Raw genomic sequence first — 24,961 nt, 5'->3', positions numbered from 1 at the left:
AAAAAAGAACGAAAAATAAATGAGAATAAACGAATATTTAAGCGAAAAACGTTAAGGAGAACAAACGACAATGACGATGAGCGAAACAAAATGCAATAAATGTAAAGCAATAAAAACATAAATATGACTTTAGGGTAAAATTTAACAACTACCCCAGAGCTCCTCAACTTTAATCGCTATTCGCCGAAAATCTTCACAAACGCTTACTTCAAATTTTGCTCTTATTTTCTGCTTTGCATAATGGACTATCAGTTCTTTAATTTTCACTATTCTCTTTCGTTGGAAAGTGGCATCTAAGAACAGCTTGATTTTTTGTATTGTATCATTGACATTTTCTTAATCTATAATTTTACCTTTCTCCGGTAATGGCTAAAGGCAAGGATTTTTCTTTCCCAACTCACAAGTCACAATATGTTTACTTTATATATATATATATATATATACTAACAATAATTTCTTTTACTATATATCGCCACTTCAAAGAGATGTTCATAGACTCTTCTCTGCTTGTGGCTATTTGAAATATTTTGCCTGTATGTGTGCGTGGTGCCTGTGTCAGTTGTTTGCAAATGAATGTTTGTGTTTTGTGGTAAAACAAAAAAACAACGACAATGTTTGAAACATCAACAGCATAGAAATTAAAACCACTTCCGGTGATGAATGTGCTAACACTATGTTGTATGCAAATAAATTGTTTGTGTAGTTGAAAACAGTGAAACTTAAACATTTGACTAATTTCACAAATGTATTACATAATTTCCAACTAAAGCAGAGAAATTTCATTATCTTTACAGAGTTAAAACCGTAAAACCATAAGTGTTGTGACAAATATCGAAATATATATTTCTATAAGATATAGTCCTTTTAAGCGATAGTAAAACCAGAGCAGAACTTTTTTCCGGGACTTTTGTATATGGTCGTTACAACCTATGGATTTTGACTGAATATAAATGATGCTTAACTATCGAATTTTTTATTGTTTTGTGGAATTGGCGTATTTCTAATTAAGTAATGAGTATCTAATATTCTCGATTTGAAAGAAATTTTTATATATTCCAAATTTAAAAATGTCCTTTCATGCATAACTCACATACCCCTGTACAGATTCCATGTGGTTAAAGTTTTTGGCGGAGTACATAACATTTACATACAAAGAATTGGAATAGCTTCTTGTTGAATGTTTCCCAGTAAGTTGGTGGTGATCGTGTTGGGTTACATTGCCAAATATTTTTGTGAAACTGTAACTTTGTCACAAATACCTCAACAGCATGCATGTAAAATAGACGACGCTCACACAGCACTACTACTACATTTACCTTATGCACAAACAATATTGAACAAAAAGTTTTCATTCGTGGCAATTCGAACGGAAAAAGAAATTGAAAAAGAAACTCTTTTTCCAGACAATAACATTTTTGCAACTAGCGCCGTAGCAGCAGCCACGTTTTACATGTTGTTCTCGATGTGTATGTGTGTGTGTGCGCGCGAATTGGTGCTAAATGGAATATGTGAGTGTTCCTGTGGTGATCGTTATGTGGACCCAACAAAATTCCCATCGCCTCCTCCGCCACATATCCAATAACAAGTTGTCGAGTTGTCGCCGACAATGAAATGCAATAAAAAGAAAATTTAATACCATTGTTATGTGGCACTTTTTGAAATTCAATTCGAGCTGCAACAGGAGTAGCAACGGTAGCAACAGCACCACCAGAACAGATTCAATCGTAATGCTTGTGTTATTCGTTTTGCTAGCTGGCAGCGTCATTGGCTTTATTTAATTCTAAAAAGGTCCAATCGTAATATTCGATTTCAATTCAACGCCACCAATGCCGCAAAACTGCCATCCTAATGTGCCTTTCGAACATTTCAACAATGGTGACAGCAATGCCGGCATTGTTGTCACCTAAGCGTCTGGCATGTGTTCATATCCATGTGTTCGTGTTCATAACTTTCCAACCAACAACTGTTGTTGGGTTACTTGTTATAGATAAATCTTATGGATAAGTCGTGGGTTATAATCAACTTTTATTGTCAAATTATGGTTAAGCTCGCAAGTCAAGTAAATCAAAACACAAAATAAAATTTTAATTTTTTGTGTGATGGAAATTTAAATATCATTGTTGAAAACTTCGCTATAAAACTCTGGTAAGGAAGGAAACAAACATACTGGATAGACGCAAACAAAATTTTAATTTTTTGTGTGATGGAAATTTAAATATCATTGTTGAAAACTGTTGGCAATTTTCACCCTTCTGTGTAAACGACATCAGCCCGTCCGTCTGCATCTCCATCTGTTGAAATCACGATAGAGCTCTGATATCTTGCACAGACATAACTAGTACTCCTACGATGTTTGGTATTGCAAATAGGATATATCCTCCATACAACGATATACCTCAATATTCGGTATTTGGGGAATTTAGAAACCTTTTTCAACCGAACTTCCTGTAATTTGATATTTTGAATATCAAATATACGTATTAAACATTATTAACATTGACCCAAGTTTCATGGTAGCCCCCATATAACGGCACTTCTCAGTATACTAGTAATTATTAATATTGAACCAAGTCGGTGTTTTGGAAATTTTGGACACGTTTTTCTACCGAATTGGCTGTAATTTGGTATTTTGAATACTCATTGGATGTCAAATCTCACTACCAAAAATATTGATCCTCGTTTTATTATAGCCATATATATCGGTAACCCCATTATTAAATATTTTGAGAATTTCAATCATCTTTATCTCAGGCATTTTTCGGTATGTTCAATGTCCTATCATAACATGAGTTTTCCTCTACAAGCCCCCATTAATATTAGATACTTTGATTGTCATCCTCATCACTTTTACTTGTTCCAGGAATAGCCAGGAACAGCCGCTGTGACATACCGTGAGGTAAAAACATTCTTGAGCATTTCTTCCATTTCTTTGGTATTTTATGAACCCCTGGTCATATTTGAGAATTGCAAAATTCGTTTCATTTGAAATATATTTTTATGTGCAGACAAATTTGTTTAAGTAATTTAAAAACAGAGGCTTGTCATTTTTTTCTCTCTCTCAAAGATACCCATCCTTAACCTTCAAAAAAGGGAAGATTGCACATAGAGTTGATTCACATTTCACTTCATACCGGCGAAGAAAGATCGGACGGTAAAATATGTGGGTATAAATGATTGTATTTCTTATATAGAAGTGAACATTACCACTTTATAAGACATGGTGCGTGACATTTGGACGTTATGAAGTCACAATCGTATTCTTCAAATAATAGCAACAAATGTCACTGAGAAAGAAACCTTTATACACTGTGGTTTTATGATTCTAAATGGAAATACAGTTTCGTACATATAACAGTTTTAATACTACGTTCTGTTAAGTGTACGTCTTACCACCCTATATATAGATTCATTATGATTTTGTAATAGATGCATTAATAATGTAGCTTTTGTCTACATCCATATTCGAACCAATTCGTCGAACTTCTTAACCCATTGATCAACACATTTTGTTAAATGCTCCATTTTATATAGATTTGTTCCACCATAGAAGGGTTTCTTTTTCACTGAAATTCTTTTTTTCCGATAAGCTTCCCTCGTCAAAGAGAGAGTGGTTGGCGATCCTCCGGATTCAAAATATAAGTGCAGCCAGAGTGTAATACTGCAATTGTAAGAGAAAACAGAAAAAACAAATTTTTTATTTTTCATGAAAAAACACTGTGTGAAAATTTTTACCAAGACTGACAAAATTCATGCCTTCAATGCAGTATCAATGCGTTCTTTTTGTGTGGCAGTGTTTGACACTGCATGGTGGTACGTACATTCATGTGGCCGATGCTCTTCGGTGTCCTTACATACGTATCTCTCGTCATCTTCAGCTTCTTACAAAAGGCTGTGTGTGCTAACGCAAAAACAAATTACACCAACGCACACACACACACAATGGCGAATGAAGTAAATAAGTGTCTGGAAACTGGCATATGAGCGTTGCTTTGTGTATGTGCGAATGACAATATGTACTTTCGATTTCGCATATTGGTGGGTGTACGTACGTATGAATGTATGTGCGTACGTACATCCATACGAACTTTTATTAAGTATCACGCGTGACATTGCCAACGTGTTTACATTTGGCTGGAACGTTATAGAATGTGATGCTGGAGCGGCTGGCTGGTTGCTTTGTTTTGCCACTTTTTTACTGCCGTTATTGCTGCTGTTGTTGTTGCTGTCGCAGTTCGTTCGTTCAATGCATTATATGCGCCTAAAATTGGCTTTTTATGTCACGAACTGGCATAATAAAATAGGGTACCAAATGTTACAGCCACGGCTTTCTCTCACATCACACGAGTCCCTCAAAGCTGACAATGACGGCAACGGCAGTGTCGATGTCGATATGACTGCCATTGTTGACGATGGCGCTTGGTGGTTCGTCTGATGGGCGCTGGAAGATGGCAAAAACGGCCAGATTTCCCAGATTTGTTCTCATATTTTATTACAGATTTTATTCAGTTTTATGTCGTTGCTGTTGATGTTGTTTTGGCTGCCTCTTAAGATATTTATCATTGACATAAAAACAAGTGCGTTGCGTTGTCTGCTTTGATTTGAGCATGGAAAGTTGATTTTGTAAAGTAAGGACAATGATGAAAATATATATGAAAAGGAATTTTGGAGTAACTTTGGCGCTGCGAATATATATGTCGATAATAATCACAGTTAAGTGCGGCTCATAGTGATAAGTGTGTGTGTGTGTGTGTGTGGGGGGGGGGGTGTTTGTGTTCTTTGTTTTATTTTTATTTGATAATTTTGTTTTGTTTTTTTTTCACATTTTATCACGGCGCTTCTGTTGTTTGGATTTGGAGAATAAATAATGCGGTAGATGTGAATATGAGATGCTGCAAACTTGTAGAAAAATGTCGTAAAATATATTCCAATAAACCAAGAGATAAATAATTAATTTACGATTACGCCAAGAATATTAGGATAATGATACTCTCTATATACATAATGTGAAAATTAGTACATTTTAACGTGATAAGAGGCATCATAAGATGCATGACAACCGATATGCCACGACCGCACTTGGCAATGTTAATGTTAGTGTATGTAGTGGTGCGACAAGATGGTGAAATAGTAATAGGAATTAAATGTTTAAAGGTTGCATATCTTCAACATTTTCAGATCATTTGAATCCGAATAAGCAACTTCCATATGTCTATCTTGCTTCCGTAAAAATTTTGAATATATTGATGTTTGTATCAACCCATCGGATATATTCTCCGATAAGGAAAGTTTAAAATTTTATCCATTTTGAGCATATTTGATATATGTTCATATATAAGTACATAACACTTTTGGTAACCAGGGCTTGATATAATATTCCGACACATACTACGATTCACCTAGGTAATTTTACTATTTTACGCAGAAAAAGTGATGAAAGGTTGTCATTCGCCTATAAGCAGTCACATACAAAACTGCAGAATTGGAGCAATGAGGACTATATTCAGGAATTTTTCCCAATGTACGTTTGACTATTTCTTACATATTTTTAATAAGTATTGAACGAACTTGGTGATTTTTTATAGTTATTTCCGAAAAAAATTTGCACCTAACTACAACTACGGATTCCCTATTGGTAACATAATTTTAATATAAAATCTTTAAGATTTATTTTTTGTGCTTCTCTAAAAACATTTCACATCATCTCCATTTTAGAATATAATCTCATACATGCACTAATAAGAGTGTATGTGCACTCCACTTGTACAGATCTGCATGAAACACCTTCAAATCTTACTTGACTTTGTTTGTAAGTTGGGGTTTTGCTACGTGTTTTGCGTTTGACAACAAATGTGACAAACTACGTTTACGACATCAAATCAGTTGGCAATTTATTTAGCAAGTATTTCTTGAGTGTGAGTGTATGCTATGCACATATGGGTGTGCGTGTGTATGTGGTTCCCTTGTGACTGTTTTTCCTTGAGACATTTTAAATTGTACTACGTTATGTAATTTTCTTTAAAGGAATTATTCATAAGGTGAGATTACAAGTGGTGAGTGTGTCGGTGAGCATGCGGTGTGAACTTTGTGGATGTGTACGTGTGTGTGGGTGTTCATTAATATGCGTGTTTGTGTTGACGATTATGATGTGTCTATGCATGTATGCATGAGATTGCTAATATGCTGTAGAATGAAAGTGGGTCCCAAAATGAAAATGTTTTACATTGTTAGGATTACTTTGTAGTTTGTCTACATTTTTGTATGGGTATGTGTGCGTGTGTATTTTCCAACCTCGTATGCATATCTAAATACATTTAAATAATTAAAAGCATATGTATTAAATGTATTCCATGTAGATAAGCTTAGGAAAACATAATCGAAAAAAAGTTCCTTAGAAACAGAGTTATATTATCGATCGTCTTCTTTCCGATTATTAACGTTATGAAATAAGCATCATGTCGAGTCCAGTTCGTATAGTTTCCCACAATTCATCCACATATTATTGTTTGTTGAAAATAAAACAAAAATTTAATTAAATATAATTAAAGAACAAACCAATAATCATCCACACAGAGAATACTAAAAGGACTTATAATTCACTTTCGAAACATTGTATTTTCTTCAGCATCAACGTCCGTAGCAATGTTAAATTTTCTGCTCCCTGAAACAACGTTACAACCGTTCAGATATCGTACCTATCAGAGCATTCGTTTTCTTTTGTTGTGGAATTTCAGTTTTGATGTTCTTTTTTTATGTTAATTTTTTATGTTTACCAAAGTTCAGTTCAGCATTTTGTTTTGTTGTTTGTTTTTAGCCTTAGAGTTATGTGCGTATGTGTTTGTTTGTGTACAAAAGACAACATGAAAATAATTTGAACGAATTTTTGGGAGGTTGAATTGCGGGTGAAACTGCATAAAGAAACAAAAATATACGCAGTCAAGTTGGGTTGGTAGTTGCATTCTTTTATTGCAATTGTAAGTATACAAAATTATTAGACAGTCATACATACATATACACACATACGTAGATGTGTTCACAACGGGCCAAATACCAGTTGTGTATAAAACAAAATATAAAATATAGAAGGGTGTATCGAGTACATTCCGATCGCAATTAACCAATTAACAGTCGGGTTTTCCAATATATATCGTAATATTTCTATGAAATATTGTTAAAAATTATTTTTTTTATTCAGGTACAAATAATCTACTTTAGATTACTTGTACACGAATCAAACATTTTCATTTTTAACTATATCATAGAAATATTACGATGACCACAGTTCTCAACATTTTGACACTTTTTTTCAGAAAAAATAATTTTTTTATTTTTAATTTAATTGTCTAAACTTCGTACAAAATTAAGTAGAACTCGTAATTATATATTTCTACTTATAAAAATTATACAACTTTTAATTATACCCTAATATACCACCCTGAAGCATTGGCAAGGTTTGTATATTTGTATGTTCCCCACTATTTTTGTACACAGATGCATCATGCTCCACATCGTTTCATTTTCCTTGTGTATGCAGTTTTCATATTTTGATATGTACGAGGGTCTATGCTGGACTGTTTTTCCAATGTGTATGTATGTGTGTGTATATACGTACAGTGAAATCCTTTTGGCAATTAATGCTATGCTCGTTTGCCTTATTTTTTCTGAACTGTTTACTCAAGGACAACAATAATGGTAGTTACTACGACATGAGTGCTTGCAACAGTCCCAGTTCCATTGCATGTCCGTAAATGTGATCGTGAACGCATATACATACACACATAGAAATGGTTGTGTGTGTGTGTCCGCTTTTTTGTGTCATCATAGTTATATCACGCTCGCAGCAGTCATCACTAACATTTGTTCAGAACAAATGTTCATAAAATTGGATTTGTTGGCAGAACAACTACATGCACGAATATGAGCACATACACGGATGCAGGGAGTTTTGAAGTGATAATTGTCTGCGCGTAACTAGTAATGTAACTTAGATTTGTGGAACTAATTTCGAATATTACTTTGTGGGTATGTAATTTATTGCAATGGTTAAAAATCTGTAATGAAATTGGAAAGAAGTTTTTTTTACAAAATAAATTTGATTTATTAAGAGATGGTATTTGAATTCAAAACTATGGACTAAATTTTAAAATCAATCCAAGTATTTATTGTCTAAATTTTGAATTTTTACCAAACAATTCCCTGAATCGGATTGTGTAAAGAAGCTTGTGCTCATACTATTCGATCTATAGGATTTATGGAGCGTTGCAAGTTTATTGCAATAGTTTCATTTGCCGCTGGGAATTCTGTCATACTACTTACTACTACCCATGCAGCTATTTAATAGACGACAAAATTTTATCAATTTGGTTTGTTCTTATTTAATTTAGTTCCATTATGTTTGCATGAATGTTTACGTTATGGCTGTAAGCGTCAGCGGTGTTTTTGAGCAAATAAATAATATTATACTGTATACAGCAATTGTTGTCAAATCTTCAAATGTAATTTTTAAATTTTCGTGTCATTGCCACAATTTGAAAAATCTACACAAACGTACATATAGATAAAATATATTTGTTATGCTATATAACAAACGACGGAAATTTTGTACTTATTGTCGCTAAATTTATAAATGTGTTCTTAAAAAATATGCAAAATATCCTGGTGTTTTACCAGGATATTTTGCATATGCAAGTGAAAGACATGGTTATGACTACTTGCTACTGTAGGATGACGGCGTTCTAAATATTTGGTCAGATCACCCACACCATGTATAATATGCGATGTTGTGCATATAATAATGGCCTCTAGAGCTACTAGAAAATATGACAAAAACAAAGTTTTCAGTTTATTGTACCCCTTAAATATCATTTCAACATCACCGAATTATAGGCGTCGTTCTTGACCAAAACCAGAATTTCATTTAAAATGTCAAAGCGATCAGCGCGACTTTTCCAATATCAGAGAACATAGACCCCTGTAAATATCTAAGTATAAGGTTAACAACCACTCTTGGATATATTATCAACTTATCGGGTCTATATCATGCTTCAGGCTTATTCCATGGCCAGACCCTTCTCCCTATGTAAAATTTTTGGTGTTCTGCTTTTGGTCCATTTCATCCTCTAAATACTAACGGATCATTACCTAAAAAACAATAGGGGCCTTCTTTGATCAGAACCCGTCCTAATTGTAATCGTGGCGATTGGTCCATAACTGTGGTATGTATCGTGTTTACAAATTATAATGAACAGACAGGCAAAACTCTCCCGGCAATATTTTACCCTAACTCCATATACACCTGTGATATGGCTGAAAAAAACACTACCTCTCGCCCGACCATATACACAATGCGAAACTTACAACAACCTGAAAACACCTAAAAGTTTTGTGTTAATTTTTGGCTTTTTGTTTTTCTCTTGTTGTTTTTGCTCAGCGTGAATGACAAAGAATAAACTTCTGGCAAAACTTACAACATAAGTTGTGAAGAAAAGTTCATGAGAATTGAGCGAGTGTGGCAGCAAAGCAAGAAATAAAAGTACACGATAATAAACAATCAACACTTGTTGTCAGACGAAAACAAAATCCGCACCTCATCCGTACGACCTTCCTTGAACAAAAGCACATTGCAAATGATAGACAAATAGACAGACAAAAAGTCCACAACAACAGTAAATAATACAAGAAACAAACAAACAAAGAAAGGTGGAGCATTCTTTTCGACAGTGAAATATGAAAAGAAAACAATTGAAAGAAGTTTCACGACGGCCAATAGAAGCATAATATTCCGGTGATGGGCATGAAGTAATGTCTGCGTAATAGATATGCTCTTGTTTTTGTTTGTTTTTTTTTTTGCTCTTCATGTACACTCATCAACAAATTACTTTGCAAATAATGAAAAAAGTGTCATATCAAAGTGGGAAAATATAATGCTGAGCGTAGAAATCTCACCTGTTCTTATGCCCCTTTACAGCGATTTGCGTACATCCAATCCATTGATAAAAGGAATCCAGTGAAATATTCGTCTTCACTTCCAAATATATGTGTATGTCTCCCAAGACACCCAAGATACCTGGGGCAGTTTGAAATCTTTTTGTTGAGCATATGGGCGATACTGAGTAGGAAGCATAGGGTATAACCATGAACAATGCCTATTTTTTCTATAAATGATTCTTGGATTCGGTATAAGTGATAGACATTGTACTCACATATGATGCTTTCTTCAAATTAAGGTGAATTTTTCATAGAATGTAGAGTAGAATGAAGCCTTTTCTTCAGATGGAATATACATTTGGATTCTAGTAAGGATATGCACGTCTATAATGACGCCCATTATTATATAAAGTACGACAATCATTAAAGGAATGAAAACGTTGATGCGTTGGGGTAAATACATACTTACATGTGTGCATACGCTCGGGCTAAATGCAACTGCGTACATCTTTGGAATGATAATCTTAAAATTGTTCTACCCTTTTTTAGCGGTCTAGAAACAAAGCAGTAAATAAATATTCAAAACGTATGAAATGTGTATTGTGTTCATTCTGTTCATCGTGTTGCATAGTTTTAGGCTTTATAAAAACGCCACAAACTCAATAATTTGTGTAAAATATTTTTTTTTTCAGAACCGGAATGGGATCACTGTGGCCAGAGATCCCGTGTTCTGACCATAATTAGAGCTGAGGGTTTATGAAATAAACAAGTACTACATATGAGGGTTTTTGGGGACGCTGATTACGATTAATTAATCAAATTATTTTTGAACACGGAACTATGGCCGCGGATTACAAATGTGAAACCAGATTTTAAAAATAAAATAATATTAGTCGAAAATAGCGGATCAAACTTACCAAAAACTTAATATTTCATATCCTAGCAGTATTTAATATGAAATTATCATAAAATCGTTGTTTTATGTATGAAGGGCTTAAAAGTATGACACACCTCAATTGCATTTGAAATATCGACGATTTAGTTAAAAAACGTGTTAAAAATCCCTAAAATACCGAATAAGGGGGACCCGTTTAGTGGACCAAAATTGATCATTTTTGGTAAAAAATTTTGTTGAAGGTGAGACTACAATCTTTAAATGTTATCATCAACATGCTATGTTATTAATTGTCAATTTTCAACGACTGTTTTAATAAGGAATAACTGTTAAGTTTATGAACGGTCGCAAAGTTCGCAATATTAAGGCGTCGGTTGGTGGTATAACCATTAAAATATCCTCTGGCACTGCCAAACCGGAACTCAAATGCTTTGAAAACAATCATATTTATAAGTCTTATATATGCAATTTTTGATGATAATCTTCAAATTACTAATATTTTTTCACTTTCATTATAATCACCAGTTCCATCTCTTCAATGGATTGTAATTTTATGTAAATATTTTGATACATCTCAAGGGTTATATAACATTTTTCAAATATAAATTTTATTCAGAAAATATGAAATTTTATTCAGAAAGTATGAAATTTACTTGTGTAAAGCTTAAAGTCCCTAAATTAGAAATATAAAACGCCTTTTCCTCTGTACCTGAAATTGACTTTTTGCCAAAAATTTGATTTCTGGTCCATAGTGCGAAAAGTCTGTGATTTTTGCTCATTGATGCTAAAATATCATTATAGCATCAGGTTTTAACCGAATTTCCCAACCAAAACCTGTTTAATTCAACGTTTCGGGTTCTTGGAGGGCGACATATACATATCTATGCAGGACATTTTTTCATAGCCCAGTTATTAGAAACATTTTCCAACCGAAGTAACTGTTACGTGGCACTTCGGGTTTTTATTTTCTAACAGAAGTAGCTGAAATTTGCCATTCCTCGCTCTTGATGGGTCCTAGCCGAATTTATTAACCAAATATAGTTGTATACAAATTCTCCAGTTTCATGCTTTGGCATAGCCCCCATATACGCAACCGATCGATTTATATAATTTGAATGCGCATCTCATGGTGAAAGGTATAAAAAGTTAGGACCAGTCGAACTTAACTTCGAATTTCTACGCCGGATTTTCGATTGGTTAAAAATGTGTCAACAAAGGTTAATGTTTGTCAACGACGCTCTTCTACGCCTCGTCCGAGTATGGGTATTGTGAAAGTAGCACTCAACAATCGAGTTTTTTTGAGCTCCATAACCACTGCAGATCCTCCTCTTGATATGGCTTGTATTTCGCAAGGATTGGAAGAAAAATAGTTTACCTTTTCTTACACAACCTAGAAAATGTCAAATTTGTTTTTAGCTACATATTTGTTTTCGGTTACTCTCATCCATATTTTTCATCTTGCCACATAATTATTGATGCTGCACACTTCAATAGAAACAAAAACATAAATATCTACATGAAAACATATACTACATATTGATCTACAAACATAAACTTAAGATTATATATGTGTGTGTATATATTGTAATAATACATTTAAGAGAGCGAAAAACAAAAAATGCAAGAATCCCGCCAAAAGATTCACCGAAATAAAATCACTTTGCATGACAATGTGTGTGTGTGTGTTTGTGATTGTGTGCAAATTCTGAATGCAATTGTATAAACGTTTTTGAAAATCCAACACATCAGCCATTGGCGGAGTTAGAAAAGTGTGGGTAAATCAAACTGAAAAAAGGATTGTATGTGGAATACTTTTGCAAACAGACACATACACATACATGCACTAAAATAAACATTTTAGTACGTTAAAAATAACACACAAATAGAGGAATACATTACTCGCACACGCACACATACACATGCATCCACATGTACACACAAGTGCTATGCATATTCATATTCTAATAGCACAAGACCAGAAGACTCGCATTCGTATTCCTTTATTTAGTTTTGCTGAAGTCCTTCATTGAAGCCTGCAATTACATGTAGACACCTATGTAGTGGTGAATTGCAAATGTAAGCAGTGAGTTTCTAAGTGGGACAGATACAGTCAATCACTGGCCAGTGAATTGGGATCTGTTGCCATGTTCCAGAATTCATTTCTGTATTACGCCAGTACATCATCTGGTCGACATAATCCGACATTGTGGAAATGACAAATGCTGTGCTTCATTTTAATTTCTAGGAAGAATATTTCTGCTGTCGAATCATGATGACTGTCATCAGAGTCATCAGTAAACAATCGTTTAATGTGAGAGAAGAAACATTGACAAAAAGCCGCTGCCACCGCCACATCCAATGTGAATGGAGGTGACAAAAGCATTGGTTACCTGCATTTGCATCTGAAGTGTTAGTGCTTTCTGGATTTACTTCCCATTCGACTTGTAGGACGTTTTCGTACTTTGTACGATTGCTGCATCCGTTTCCAGGAAAATGTGCGCACACTTCCCCTACCAATGAGACATGTGCCTGCAGTTATGCAAAAAAATGCAAAACTGATTTTTTTGTCAAGCACCTTTCCAGCCTACTTGGAAAAGTTTTTAAGTCAACTATCAAAACACACTCACACATTCACAACAGCACACACACGCACACACCGATCCACATGTTCGCAGAGGCAACGACTCATACCAGAGAAGGTAGTTGTATATTTTTAATTGCAATGGTGTTAGCAATTTGCCTTCAGCCAGGATACCATGTTTCCTCTTCCTCTTGTATGTTTGTTTGTCTTCCTCTTCGTCGACTTCTTTTTCTGCTGCTGGTGTTTTCTGTATGCTTTTCTTTAGTCTTTTATTAGAAGCTCTGTGTGATATTCATTGATTGAAGAAAATTGTTTAATTGTTTGCTTTTCCTTGAGATGATGATGGCTATACATTAGGGTGCACGAACATATACTTACAGACATTGTTAAGTACACACACACATACACGTACCTCTTCAAATTTATTATCATTCCTTGTATGTGAACATTGTTTCCTAATTAATTGTATGCCATAGTTCTGTGGGGAGTTTGTTTTTTATAGGATGTGATTCATTTTTTCCTCACATGTTTTCACTTTGTTTTCTGTTTTGTTATTTCAGCCCCACCATCGTCAATTGAAATACAGGGATACGAGAACAATGCCAAAGTGGAGGTACGAGAAAATCAGGACCTTACATTGAAATGTGTGGTTTCGAATGCCAAACCAGCTGCACAGATTGTTTGGTATCGTGGCAATGTGGAGTACAAACCAGGTAAGAATCGATGACTATGATGATACTTAGTAGTTGTAATTTAATTATTAATTTATCATGTTTGATTTGTAATATCCAATATAAAGTTTAGTATAGAGAACATGCGCATACACCGTTTGGTGCATCAATATTGAGGCATCTCGATACTAATGTATGAATTAATTATAAATAGACTATGTAATATAAACAAGGTTAGGAATACAAACAACATTTCAAAACTGGCTAGGATTCCAATCTAATTTTCAATTGTGAACACACAAATTTCCAAACAAATTAACATTAACTTCAAATGATTACACAAAAAATGTATGGAAAGTCTATCGCTACAACAAAAATGTATTTGAGAAATACTGCTAACAAATGCCGAACTATTTATGGATACGATATAAATTTTTGTGAGTAATGTTTAATGTAATCGTATTGGTCTTCCACATCTCCTAATGTTGGGAATATTACCATTCCTTATATGACTATGTGAAAAAGAGAAACGAATTAAAAATAAAAAGGATACCTTCTGAAATGGAATAAATATAACAACTTTTTACTGTTTTGTCCTTGAAACACATATAGTTTTAATTATTTATTTGTTTTAATTATACCATACCTTGTATATGGAAATTTCATTAAATTAAAAAATTACATAAATCATGCTATTCCGTTATATTAAAAAAACACAAAATGGCGAAAAAACTAACTTGACAGGTAAAATGGACCAGTATATGCGGGCAAGGTGGGCCAGAGAAGTAAAAAACTGGTTTGCTTATGATGGACAGGGTTGCCTGAATGCAAAATACATGACATATGTTTCGGAATAGTATTTTGAAGATCCTAGCTTCATTATCCAACCGAAGCTGCTATAAATTCACATATCGAGTTTTCAGAGGGTAGAATACCTCCTGGCAGAATTGTTTTTAATGTGGGCCCATGTTTCGAACTAGTCTCCATGTCTCCGCTTTTTAGATTTTTTTATTCAAAAATAATTTTCGGCTTGAAAAATAATTACTGATAATTGTATATTTTTGTTGTAGAAAATAAAGAAACGGATAACATATTTTTATATTTAAGAAAAACAAAGAGTTCGACTCTTGTGCTAAATGTTAAAATCACACATTTAGAATCAGAGTTTAGCTAAATTTTCAACATTGTTATTATATATTCAATATCATATTTGATGTCTGCTTTTACTATTTAGGAAAACATATAACAAAGCGGCGTTGTCATTTGTCAAGAACTTTCTTAGATATGGGGGTGGTTTACAATAGACGCATAGTCCACATTAACCGAAGTTACTCCACGAAATTTAGAGATTTATGATATAATGCATTATATAGACATTTCCGCAGTTACTCACACCACTTTCAGTGACATTTCTTGTTATGTTAAATAAATCAAACATAATTAATTCTCGCATAATACGTTATTGTAGTATTTCAAGAATACTAAACAAATTGAAGATTCAGGGTTTGGTTTTTGTTGAAATAGGTTTCCTTAAAACGTCTATATTATATATATATATATATATATATATGTTTCATTTATTTACCAATGCTATGTGGTATCTCCATTAGCTTAAAGTTTAATTTTATTAGAAAGACGAAAGTTAATGACTTTGCGAAATGGCTTTGGCAATTATTCGCCTAATCAGCATTTCTAATCCAGAGATTTGTCGTCATGTGTCCCGAACAGCAGACCTTTGAGCCCATCATCATATACATTTATTAATCAAGAAAGTAATTTCGTGTCTATGGCATTCATAAGATTTAATCACATCACTGTCACAGTGACAGTCACTGGCCCAAGTCAATCAGTTCGGATGGCTAGTAGAAAGCCAAACCATCCGAAGGCCACAAAAAAGGCAAAGGAAAGAAAAAGATTTGTTAACCAAATAATATGTAGGTATGTAAAAGCGAACTATAGAAACAATGCGGAAGAGGGTAGGTGGAAGAAAAATGAAAAAAAAGAAATATACAAATTATCATCATAATTGAAAACCATTAAATAAAATGTTCTCACACAGAAAAAGTTTACCTTTATCTAGTGCAACTGAACTTGCTAAGTGAACAACAACTTTTTTTGTTTTGTTCTTGCCGTTTATGTATTACAAGCTTTCGGCTTCGCATATCCTGGGCCCTGTTAACTTTTTGTTGTTGTAATTTTTCTATTTTGTTTTTATTGTCTGTGTGTTTTTGTGGCCGTTGATAGCAAAGTCATCATAACTCATGTTAGTAATTGTTTTGGAAGTTGGCAAAGGCCAACCAAACAAGCTACACAAACAGATACGGATGCTACGGACGCATACAAATGTTAACAATAGCCTCAGGAGAACGAACAACTGAGCCAGCCAATCGCTTATAACAATCCCAGTGGCCGCAGTAGCAGCGCGCTGTGGACAGAGAAAACATCACTACAGCGGTTAAAATGAATGGTAGACAGAATTTTTTAAAAGCAAAGATAAACATTAATTTATTTTATATCCCAAATGAAAGCACCGACTAAACGGCTGGAACCAACACACACAGACTATTACGTATTAATATATGGGACCGGGCAAGTGATGGATCTTCTATTAATAACGAAAGTGTCCGCAACAAAGTTCATTGGGAAATTGTTCTGTATCTGGTTGTAGGGTTTTAGATTTTGTCGTTTTTTTCATAGGCCAACAATGGTGAGAAATACACGGAAACAAAAAACCTATGAAAATCAAAACAAGAGGTGTATTCGAAGGACACTGTTTATGTAGTTATTCTGTTGTTGGTATCTGATAAATTATACAAGGGCGTTAAATTAGGTTTTATATATCAAGAAGTAAAAACGTCGGCCAGGTCGAAACATGAAGAAGATATTCAAAATACACAAAATCGATTGGTATATTTTGTATGTGCACCATGTTATAGTAAATTGCTGGCAGGGAAAAACGAATGGCCTAGCCCAATTTTCTAAACTGAGACTCACAAAAAATAGGATAGGGTCTTAAACATTGAATTTCATTGAAAATGTTAAAAACTCTTGGGCCACATTTCTCATTGGATTTGACAGAAGAGATGTGATCCCAAAAATAACCTGCAACTGACAAAGATAGACAAATTTGTCCTTTAGAATCTCTCATTGACATAAGGAATTGTTTACCCCAAAAATCTTGTTGCAAATTGTTACGCCACCGATTATAGCGTAATATTTTGAGGTATTTGGAGTTAACTTTGGATGAAAAATATGTTCTATGAATATTAGTCTCTGGATTTCATTGTTATAACTCTTTTTTTCCCCCATTTCAAATGTAGGTTTATATAAACATTGTAATCAATTTGAAAAAAATCTATAACTAGTTTTATAGGAGATTTCATTCCCTTCCTTTCATAATAAAATATTTTATTTCGTCGTAAATAGAACAATATATATATATATATATATGTAGCAATGCTGGAGATGTGGGATAAATACATAAGGACCACACACACTTGATGACGATGCTTAAATGATAATTTTTTTTGGACATTTGCAAAAGCAAAAATATGCCGGAGAAAAACAACAGATATCCACAACAAACAGCCGAAAATATGATTAAAACTTGTGTCTATTATAAGAGCGAATACTGTGGTCTGTAGAGCAGGAGAATAGCTGTGGTGATGGTGGTACTTATGAAAAATGTTAATGTCAATGAAGGCCATCATAAGTTTGTTTATATCTTGTCTCATTCGCAAACGACACATACTTGAGTTGAGGCAGCATATATTAGGGTATGGCTTATGCCGGGGGATTTAAGGGAACATGTTGAACAACACAAGTGAAAATGCGAGAGAGTAGATGTTGGTGGAAGGAGAGTAGAATAGTGGGAGAGAGACAGAGAGGAAGGTAGAGACGGGGACCGTAGGAAATCCATAAGAATTGTATTTAAAATGATAATCATGATTTTTATGGCGAATAATTTCACCATGTAACCCCACGTCCTCTCTTGTAAACTCATATTAAGGCATTTATTGTTTTCCACCACGCCACTTGAATGGGCAACTGCGTGGTGCTCCGTCTATGGCCATTCTAGTAGCTGTATGTGAACGTCATGTATTGTCATCATCGCCAGCATTAGTATCAGCATTATCCCAGTCATCGTCATATGATTCTTTCGTAAAACTCAGCTTTTCATGTTCCTTCCGTTTTAACCAATTGTGTGCGTGATGCGTGTATATGAGGGCGAACTTTGCCTCATTCCTCCTCTCTTAAAATTGTAACAAATGCCATTTATGCGAATAACGGAACCATTTAGACACAGCTGCCATGATATGGAACAAAGGCCGAAAAAAAAACTCTACACTCTAAATGAGAGAAAAGTGTAAAAGCATGATAGGCGAATGACAATATGTACGGCAAAAAAACCTATTCTTTTGCTCCCGCTCCTACGCACCGAATATTTAAATGGAAATATTGTCACTGACGTGCACAAAAATGATATGATGAGTTGCGATTATGACACGCTGTGCAGGTAATACAAGTTTGTGTGTGTGCGTGTTTTTTTAACTATGCCATGATGTTCTGAACACCTACCATAATAGAGGCTGGGCAGTTATTACTCACACATTTGCTGGTTAATTTGCATTGTTGTTCCATAACAACTGTCACTTAAAGTCACTATATCAATTCAAAGTACCAAATGTATTACGTTTTCACATTACCATCCTATGTGACCTCAGCAAAATATGATTTGAGAGAGTGTGTGTGTGTGCTATTACGTTCAGTCAGTCTGTCCGTGCCACACTTATTTCCGACAATCATCCAAAATGTATTACACACTTTTTAATAGTCATAACGTTGCGCTACTTCACTTTTTAGATGACAATGGCAAACTTTCGGAATTCGTGTTCGGTAGATTGCCTCTTGCGTAAATTTAACTTATTTATCTTTACACAAGCGTGCATTCTTAGACAAAACTTTTGAGAAAATAAATTTTGTGTGCTTCCCTCAAAAATGATGCCTTTCGAAGGCAACCGACATTAATGTGCAGAGGCTGTTATAGCTCCACGCGGGTTATATTATAAAATGCTGAAGATATTTTGAAGAATAAAACGTAGATTTTAAAACAGAGACATTTGTTTAAAATTCAGGAAATAGTTTTTAATGCTGATCGATTGTAAATTCAAAATAAAATTCCATTTGGGATCGTTTTAAAATCCATTCATAATAGAGCTCGCAATATTTAAAAACGATACACATTGCTAATATATGTTGGTATGGAAAATGAGATATATCGGTCCACGTTTAATGGTACCTCTCCATTTTCGGAATTTCAAAGGTTATGGCCGCATTTTACTGCAATATGACTTTCCGGGTCTCTGGAGATTGACAAATATCTATTAAAAAAACTGTTCCGCATTATCAAACTGATGAAGTTGCAATTAGACATTATGTGTTCCTGGAAGTTGAAAAAAAAATATTTTTCCAAAATTTTAACAGATTCACGTTATGGTAGAGCACAATTTTTGCTATTTTGAAGGTTTTAGAGTTTCTCTTGTGGAAAATACATTTGCTGGTATATGTTTAGACATGACACTCATATAAAGGTTTGCAACATTTAAGTATTTTGATGGCCATTGGTGCGCTTTCCAGCCAAAGTGCTTGTCATTTGGAATTCTGGGTTTTTGTATGTAAATAATTTCGTCACAGACAATTGTAGGTAAATTTTGAATTCTTGGGGGATGTGCAAGATTATTTTTATGGCTGGTCCAAACATGACATAACCTATCAAGCATTGTGAAATATATTTTATAGCAATTTTGGTATTTGTATGCAATCAGGTTGACCCGGTGCCAGAGATCCAATTTTTTACATAATTAGAGCAAAGGGAAGTAAATAATTATACAACATATACGGGTCAATAGGCAATAAATATTAAGCTATGAATTCTGGTCAGAGAATATATGAAGTCGACGTTTGGTATTCTAACCACTACCTCTGGCTGTGTGTTGTTTCTAAAGCTCTTTTTTTTTTAAAAAAATATTATAATGCATGTATTTATGAGTTCCATTATATACTAAAAATATTCACTTTTATTCCAAACACCAGTTCCATCTGTATAATTGACCGTCATTTCATGCAGGTCAAAAGTCATTGTTATATAACATTTTTCAAATATAAATTATATTCACAAAAATATAAAACAGTAATAAAATATCTAATTCGAAATTAAAGTATGTCATATGTATATTCAGTGTAAAGGTTACATTTGCACCTAATAATTAAAATTTATAAAAAAAACAACCAAAATTTATAAAATAAAAAATTTTATGAGGCTTGAAAGGAATAAGTTTTCAAAGGTGCCCCTTCTCTACTACATTTTGAAACTTGTCATAAAATATTCCAACTTTAAATTCAATTCATAATTAATTATTGGATTATTAACATGTATCCATGATTTAAATAGTTTTATTGTTTGATATTTTACATTTATTTATTTGATATGCAACTGATTTAATTCATTTGGATCAGAGTATGATATGAATATACTCTTTAATGCAGGCAATTAAAAGTTAATTATATTAAGAGTTGTAGATTTACTTTAAAGCCTTATGGATTGTTAAACAAAAATAAACTGAATACATATGTATACATATATTGGTATGATTTTTCAATTCAATTTGATAAAGCAAGTTAATAAACGGATTACTACAATTCATTTAGTTTATGAAAAAAAAAATTAATTTTAAATATTTCATTACAGACCGTTGGTAGTTATTTCATGGGTAACGAAATTAGAAATAAACAGTTTGGAATAAATGTTTTGCCTTTTCATGTTTGTAATATGCTTTATATATAAATTACAACCAGTGTTGCCAATTTAGCACTTTTAGTGCTAGATTTAGCACTTTTGAAACTCGATTAGCACCATAAAAATTGATCTAGCACCTAGCATCTTTTTTAGCACTTTTTATTTATTTCTGGATATTTTCAAAATATTCCGTCTATTTGATTTTATATCAAAAAATTTGCTGTTTTTCGATTCCACATAGAATTTTTTTATGTTTCACGTTATTATTTTTTTAATGTTATAGAAGTGTCAGTATATCTGTGAACAAGTAAAAAACACTACCCGGCCGAACTTGTTATAAACACCACGTTGAACACCACCCTACACCACGTGGTGTTTATTAAAAAAATTGTTTTTTGGGAAAATGAAAAAGACAATCCTGATTATATTTTATATTATAAACTTTCTGGAATGTCAAATTATAGCCACTTATAGTACCACGTCCCACTTTATATGGAAGTTATGTCAAAAATGGACATACATCGAAAAATTTCGCCAAATATATTTTTTAAATTACAACCACTTCGGTGGCAAAGGGGTTTTAAAACTTTAAAATGATGCGAATAGGACGGAAATTTTATATGGAGTATATGAAAAATATAGAAATTGTCCGCATAAATATTTTGTACCCTAACAAAACCCATAGAATACGGCTAAATCCCTCAAAATACCGAAAATAGGTCGGTACTTTAAGCCAGCCTCCGAAGCCTACGCGCAATGTGATATTACAATCAATTCTATTAAAAACCGTTTCCGGTCGCTCTCTGGAGGCTACCCCGAAACGGCCCAATATTGATAATTCTTGGTATGGAGATTTCCTGTCTAATGGGAATCCAAAATATCAAATTGAAACCACTTCGGTTGAATAATGTGCCTAAAGTCACCAAACCACCGAATTATGGAGGTACCGCTATATACCAAACCCCATATTGATAATGTTTGTTAGGCAGTTTTTTTATGCCCTCAGCCTTATGGCTAATGAGGGTATATACACTTTGATACGGTGAAAATGTGCCTCATGGAGATGTTGGTTTTAGACCCCATGTTTCTTTGGACCAAATCCGTTTCAGAAAAAATGGAGTCGACTTACGCATGTCCGTCCGTCTGTCTGGCTGGTGCGCACGATAACTCTCGAAGGGAATAATCGATTTCATTCATTTACATTTAATATTTCTTCCAAACATAGTTTAAGTTCGAAGATGGTGAATATCGGTCCACTCCTACTGGTACCTCCCCCCAACATCGTAAAAATTATGCTAAAAATCAATTTCATAATAACATGCAAACGGACCATCCGATTTCAACCAACAACCTATTATATTTACCAATCCTACATTAAGTATGAAGATGGGACCCATTGGTGCCATCTCCCACAGATGGTCAAAATATTTATAAATGCAATATCAGGCGATTATTGCATTGGTATATTATCTATACCAATTCCGAAGATTGGACCCAGTAGTTTATACAATTTTATCAACATTAAATCCGAAACCTCATTGATAAAGACATATTTCTTATATACAGCTAATAAAAAAATCTGTGTGTAATTCCGAAGACCTCCGCAAACTATAGGCTGGGGGTGTGTATCTGTCGGTAACACCGACTGACACTTTTTTACTTGTTTCCGATGAAAATCCAAAATATCAATTTATAGCTTATTAGGTGGGGGATACATATATCCCATTTTCATTTTCCATTTTCAGAATTTCAAAGATCTGTCATCAATATTGCGAGCTATGGCTATATCGACATAGAATTTTATTCAGATTATGAATAAGTAGGATATCAGATGAATATTTCCAGTTTTTGCAAGCAAATTTTAAGAAATTTCAATTTGAAGATTTCATTATTTGCTTTAAGCGAAATTCCTTCTATAAACTTTTTAGCACTTTTATTTGGCACTTTTTTAAATTTTTTAGCACTTTCTAGCATTTTTTTAAACAAAATCTAGCATTTTTTAATGACGAAGTTTTGGCAACACTGATTACAACATACAATTTGCAATACACGTTCAATATTCTGAATAAACTTTGCCTAGGACAGCAATTCTTAGGATATTGTAATTTTTGACGATATAACAATTCAAACCGGCGCATATGCAAAGAACCCATGGAAGTATTATTTATCATCCAATTTGTTATGTCAATTATTATATCACCTCGATCAGATTGTGATCACGAAATATTATTATGTATTTTGTATTTCAAAAACGTAATATTAATAGGTTCAGGGTGCGTATGAGTTACATTCTGTTGGATAATAGTATTATAACTCATACGACTAGCTGGCCAGATATCATGGTAAATCAAACAACATTTTTCAGTAAAATTAAAAAAAAAAAATATTGTTTTTCTTTGTGAATGGAAATTATATTCCAATCTCCTTGTTAACATTTTTATAATTATTTGTATCTGTCTGATAAGAGTTGCTTCCGACTGCTTATAAATCATTCGATATTATTTGTATATTTATACCCTTCATCTCATGTTTATTTTTATATTTATACTCTTCATGTCATTTTTAATTTTCTTTTTTTGTCTTCTTTTGCAGAAAATCGCAACGATAAAGTCGAGGAAACTTCACCGAAACGTTTTACCACCACTTCCAGTCTGAAGTTGAAACCTACTGCCGATGATGATTACACGGAATATACATGCCAAGCAAAGCATAAGGCCTTGGCGCCAGATATGCCAATGCGAGCCACCGTACAACTGTCCGTTTTATGTAAGTGAATTTATAATTTAGATATAAGTGAAATTATATATTAGACTATGAGGGTGTAATGCGTGTATCTAATATAAATATTAAAATGTTGAAAAGTTAAACATTTAGTATTTTCAAATAACGACTTTTTATGTTTCTGAACTAAATAATTATGTCTAGAATTTTGAAAAAAATCCATTTTGAAATGACGATAAAAATCAACAAAAAATAATATTTATAGCTTTCTAATTTTCGTTTTTGAGAATAACTTGTCTCATGTAAATTGTGGCTAACCCCACAAATAATCTAATAGCTTAATTCATATTTATATAATTACTCGCAAAATCTTTGCCCGAGTACATACTTAACGGTACATCCTATTAAACATACGCTCCATTATCAACTCACCATAACCCCAAACAGTTCTATGATTGTGTGGTAGTGGCAGGAACTTTTATTCCTAAATTTTCTGAGGATTTTATATTTTTTGGAAATTTGCATATTCGGAATGTGTTGGAATTACCAAAATGTTGTTGAACACACACACTCAAGCGCACAAGGCCATTACCAAGCGTGAGTGTGATTAAAATTACAATGTGTCTCTATATACGAGGGTGTCATGTCGTCTGTTTGTGTGTGTTGTATCTAGTGCCTAAGTATTGGTGATTCTGGATTTGAAATTTTTGCCTCATTAAAAATAATTTTGCATAATTTACACTCGCTACAACTTTCACCGTCCAACTAATGACTGGGTGGCTGGCTAGCTAGTTGGGGGAAAGGACGACTCGCTCATAATTATGAACCACAACTCACACTTTCTCAGCACTCAGTTTCACAATTCAGCTATCAGTTCACATTGGTGGTGTCGTTTATGCCGCCTTTGTGGAAAATTTATGTGATGGCAATAAATACTTTTAATATTTGCAAAAAAACTCATATTTTTAACGTCATTCGTTTCATTTGTGGACAGATGGACGGACAAACCAACAGACATTTATGTGTGATGAGTTCCCGCTACAATTTATGATAATCCCCCTTAATTGGTCCTCGTTTATATTAAAATAAAAATCATTGTAAATAGCAGAGAAAAAAGAGAAAGCTAAATAATGCGAGAGAGACCAGGCAAGGGGAGTTGACAACGAGGGGAGTCCTGACAACAGAACAACAACACCAACAATCAATGTGCAGCGAATCAATGAACATGCACACACACACATATACATATACATATTACAATAGTGCAATGCATACAAAGTGGTTCGCAGGTTCACCAACCGGAAAGAGTATGAAATCAACTTCCGCGCTGGATGGCAATGTAATCAGCCACAAGCAACCGGATCCAGCAAAGG

The 24,961-nt window shown here is 33.7% G+C and overlaps 1 protein-coding gene across 1 annotated transcript in view; it reads left to right on the top strand.

Moving 5' to 3' along the window:
• LOC133337353 (nephrin) overlaps positions 1 to 24,961 on the top strand; it is a gene marked incomplete at its 3' end in the record, with an annotated part of 111,292 nt that overhangs the window by 41,690 nt on the left and 44,641 nt on the right. Inside the window, exons 3-4 of the mRNA XM_061545583.1 lie at positions 13,961 to 14,113; positions 23,460 to 23,633. Coding sequence (XP_061401567.1) covers positions 13,961 to 14,113; positions 23,460 to 23,633 — 327 coding nt within the window. The remainder of the gene's footprint in view (positions 1 to 13,960; positions 14,114 to 23,459; positions 23,634 to 24,961) is intronic.

Source organism: Musca vetustissima, unplaced genomic scaffold (genome assembly GCF_032173495.1).
Source record: "Musca vetustissima isolate MV318-11 ecotype Yass unplaced genomic scaffold, APGP_CSIRO_Mvet_v1 utg8244, whole genome shotgun sequence".
NCBI classification, from domain to species: Eukaryota; Metazoa; Arthropoda; class Insecta; order Diptera; family Muscidae; genus Musca; species Musca vetustissima.
This window is presented reverse-complemented; position numbering and strand designations above follow the sequence as displayed.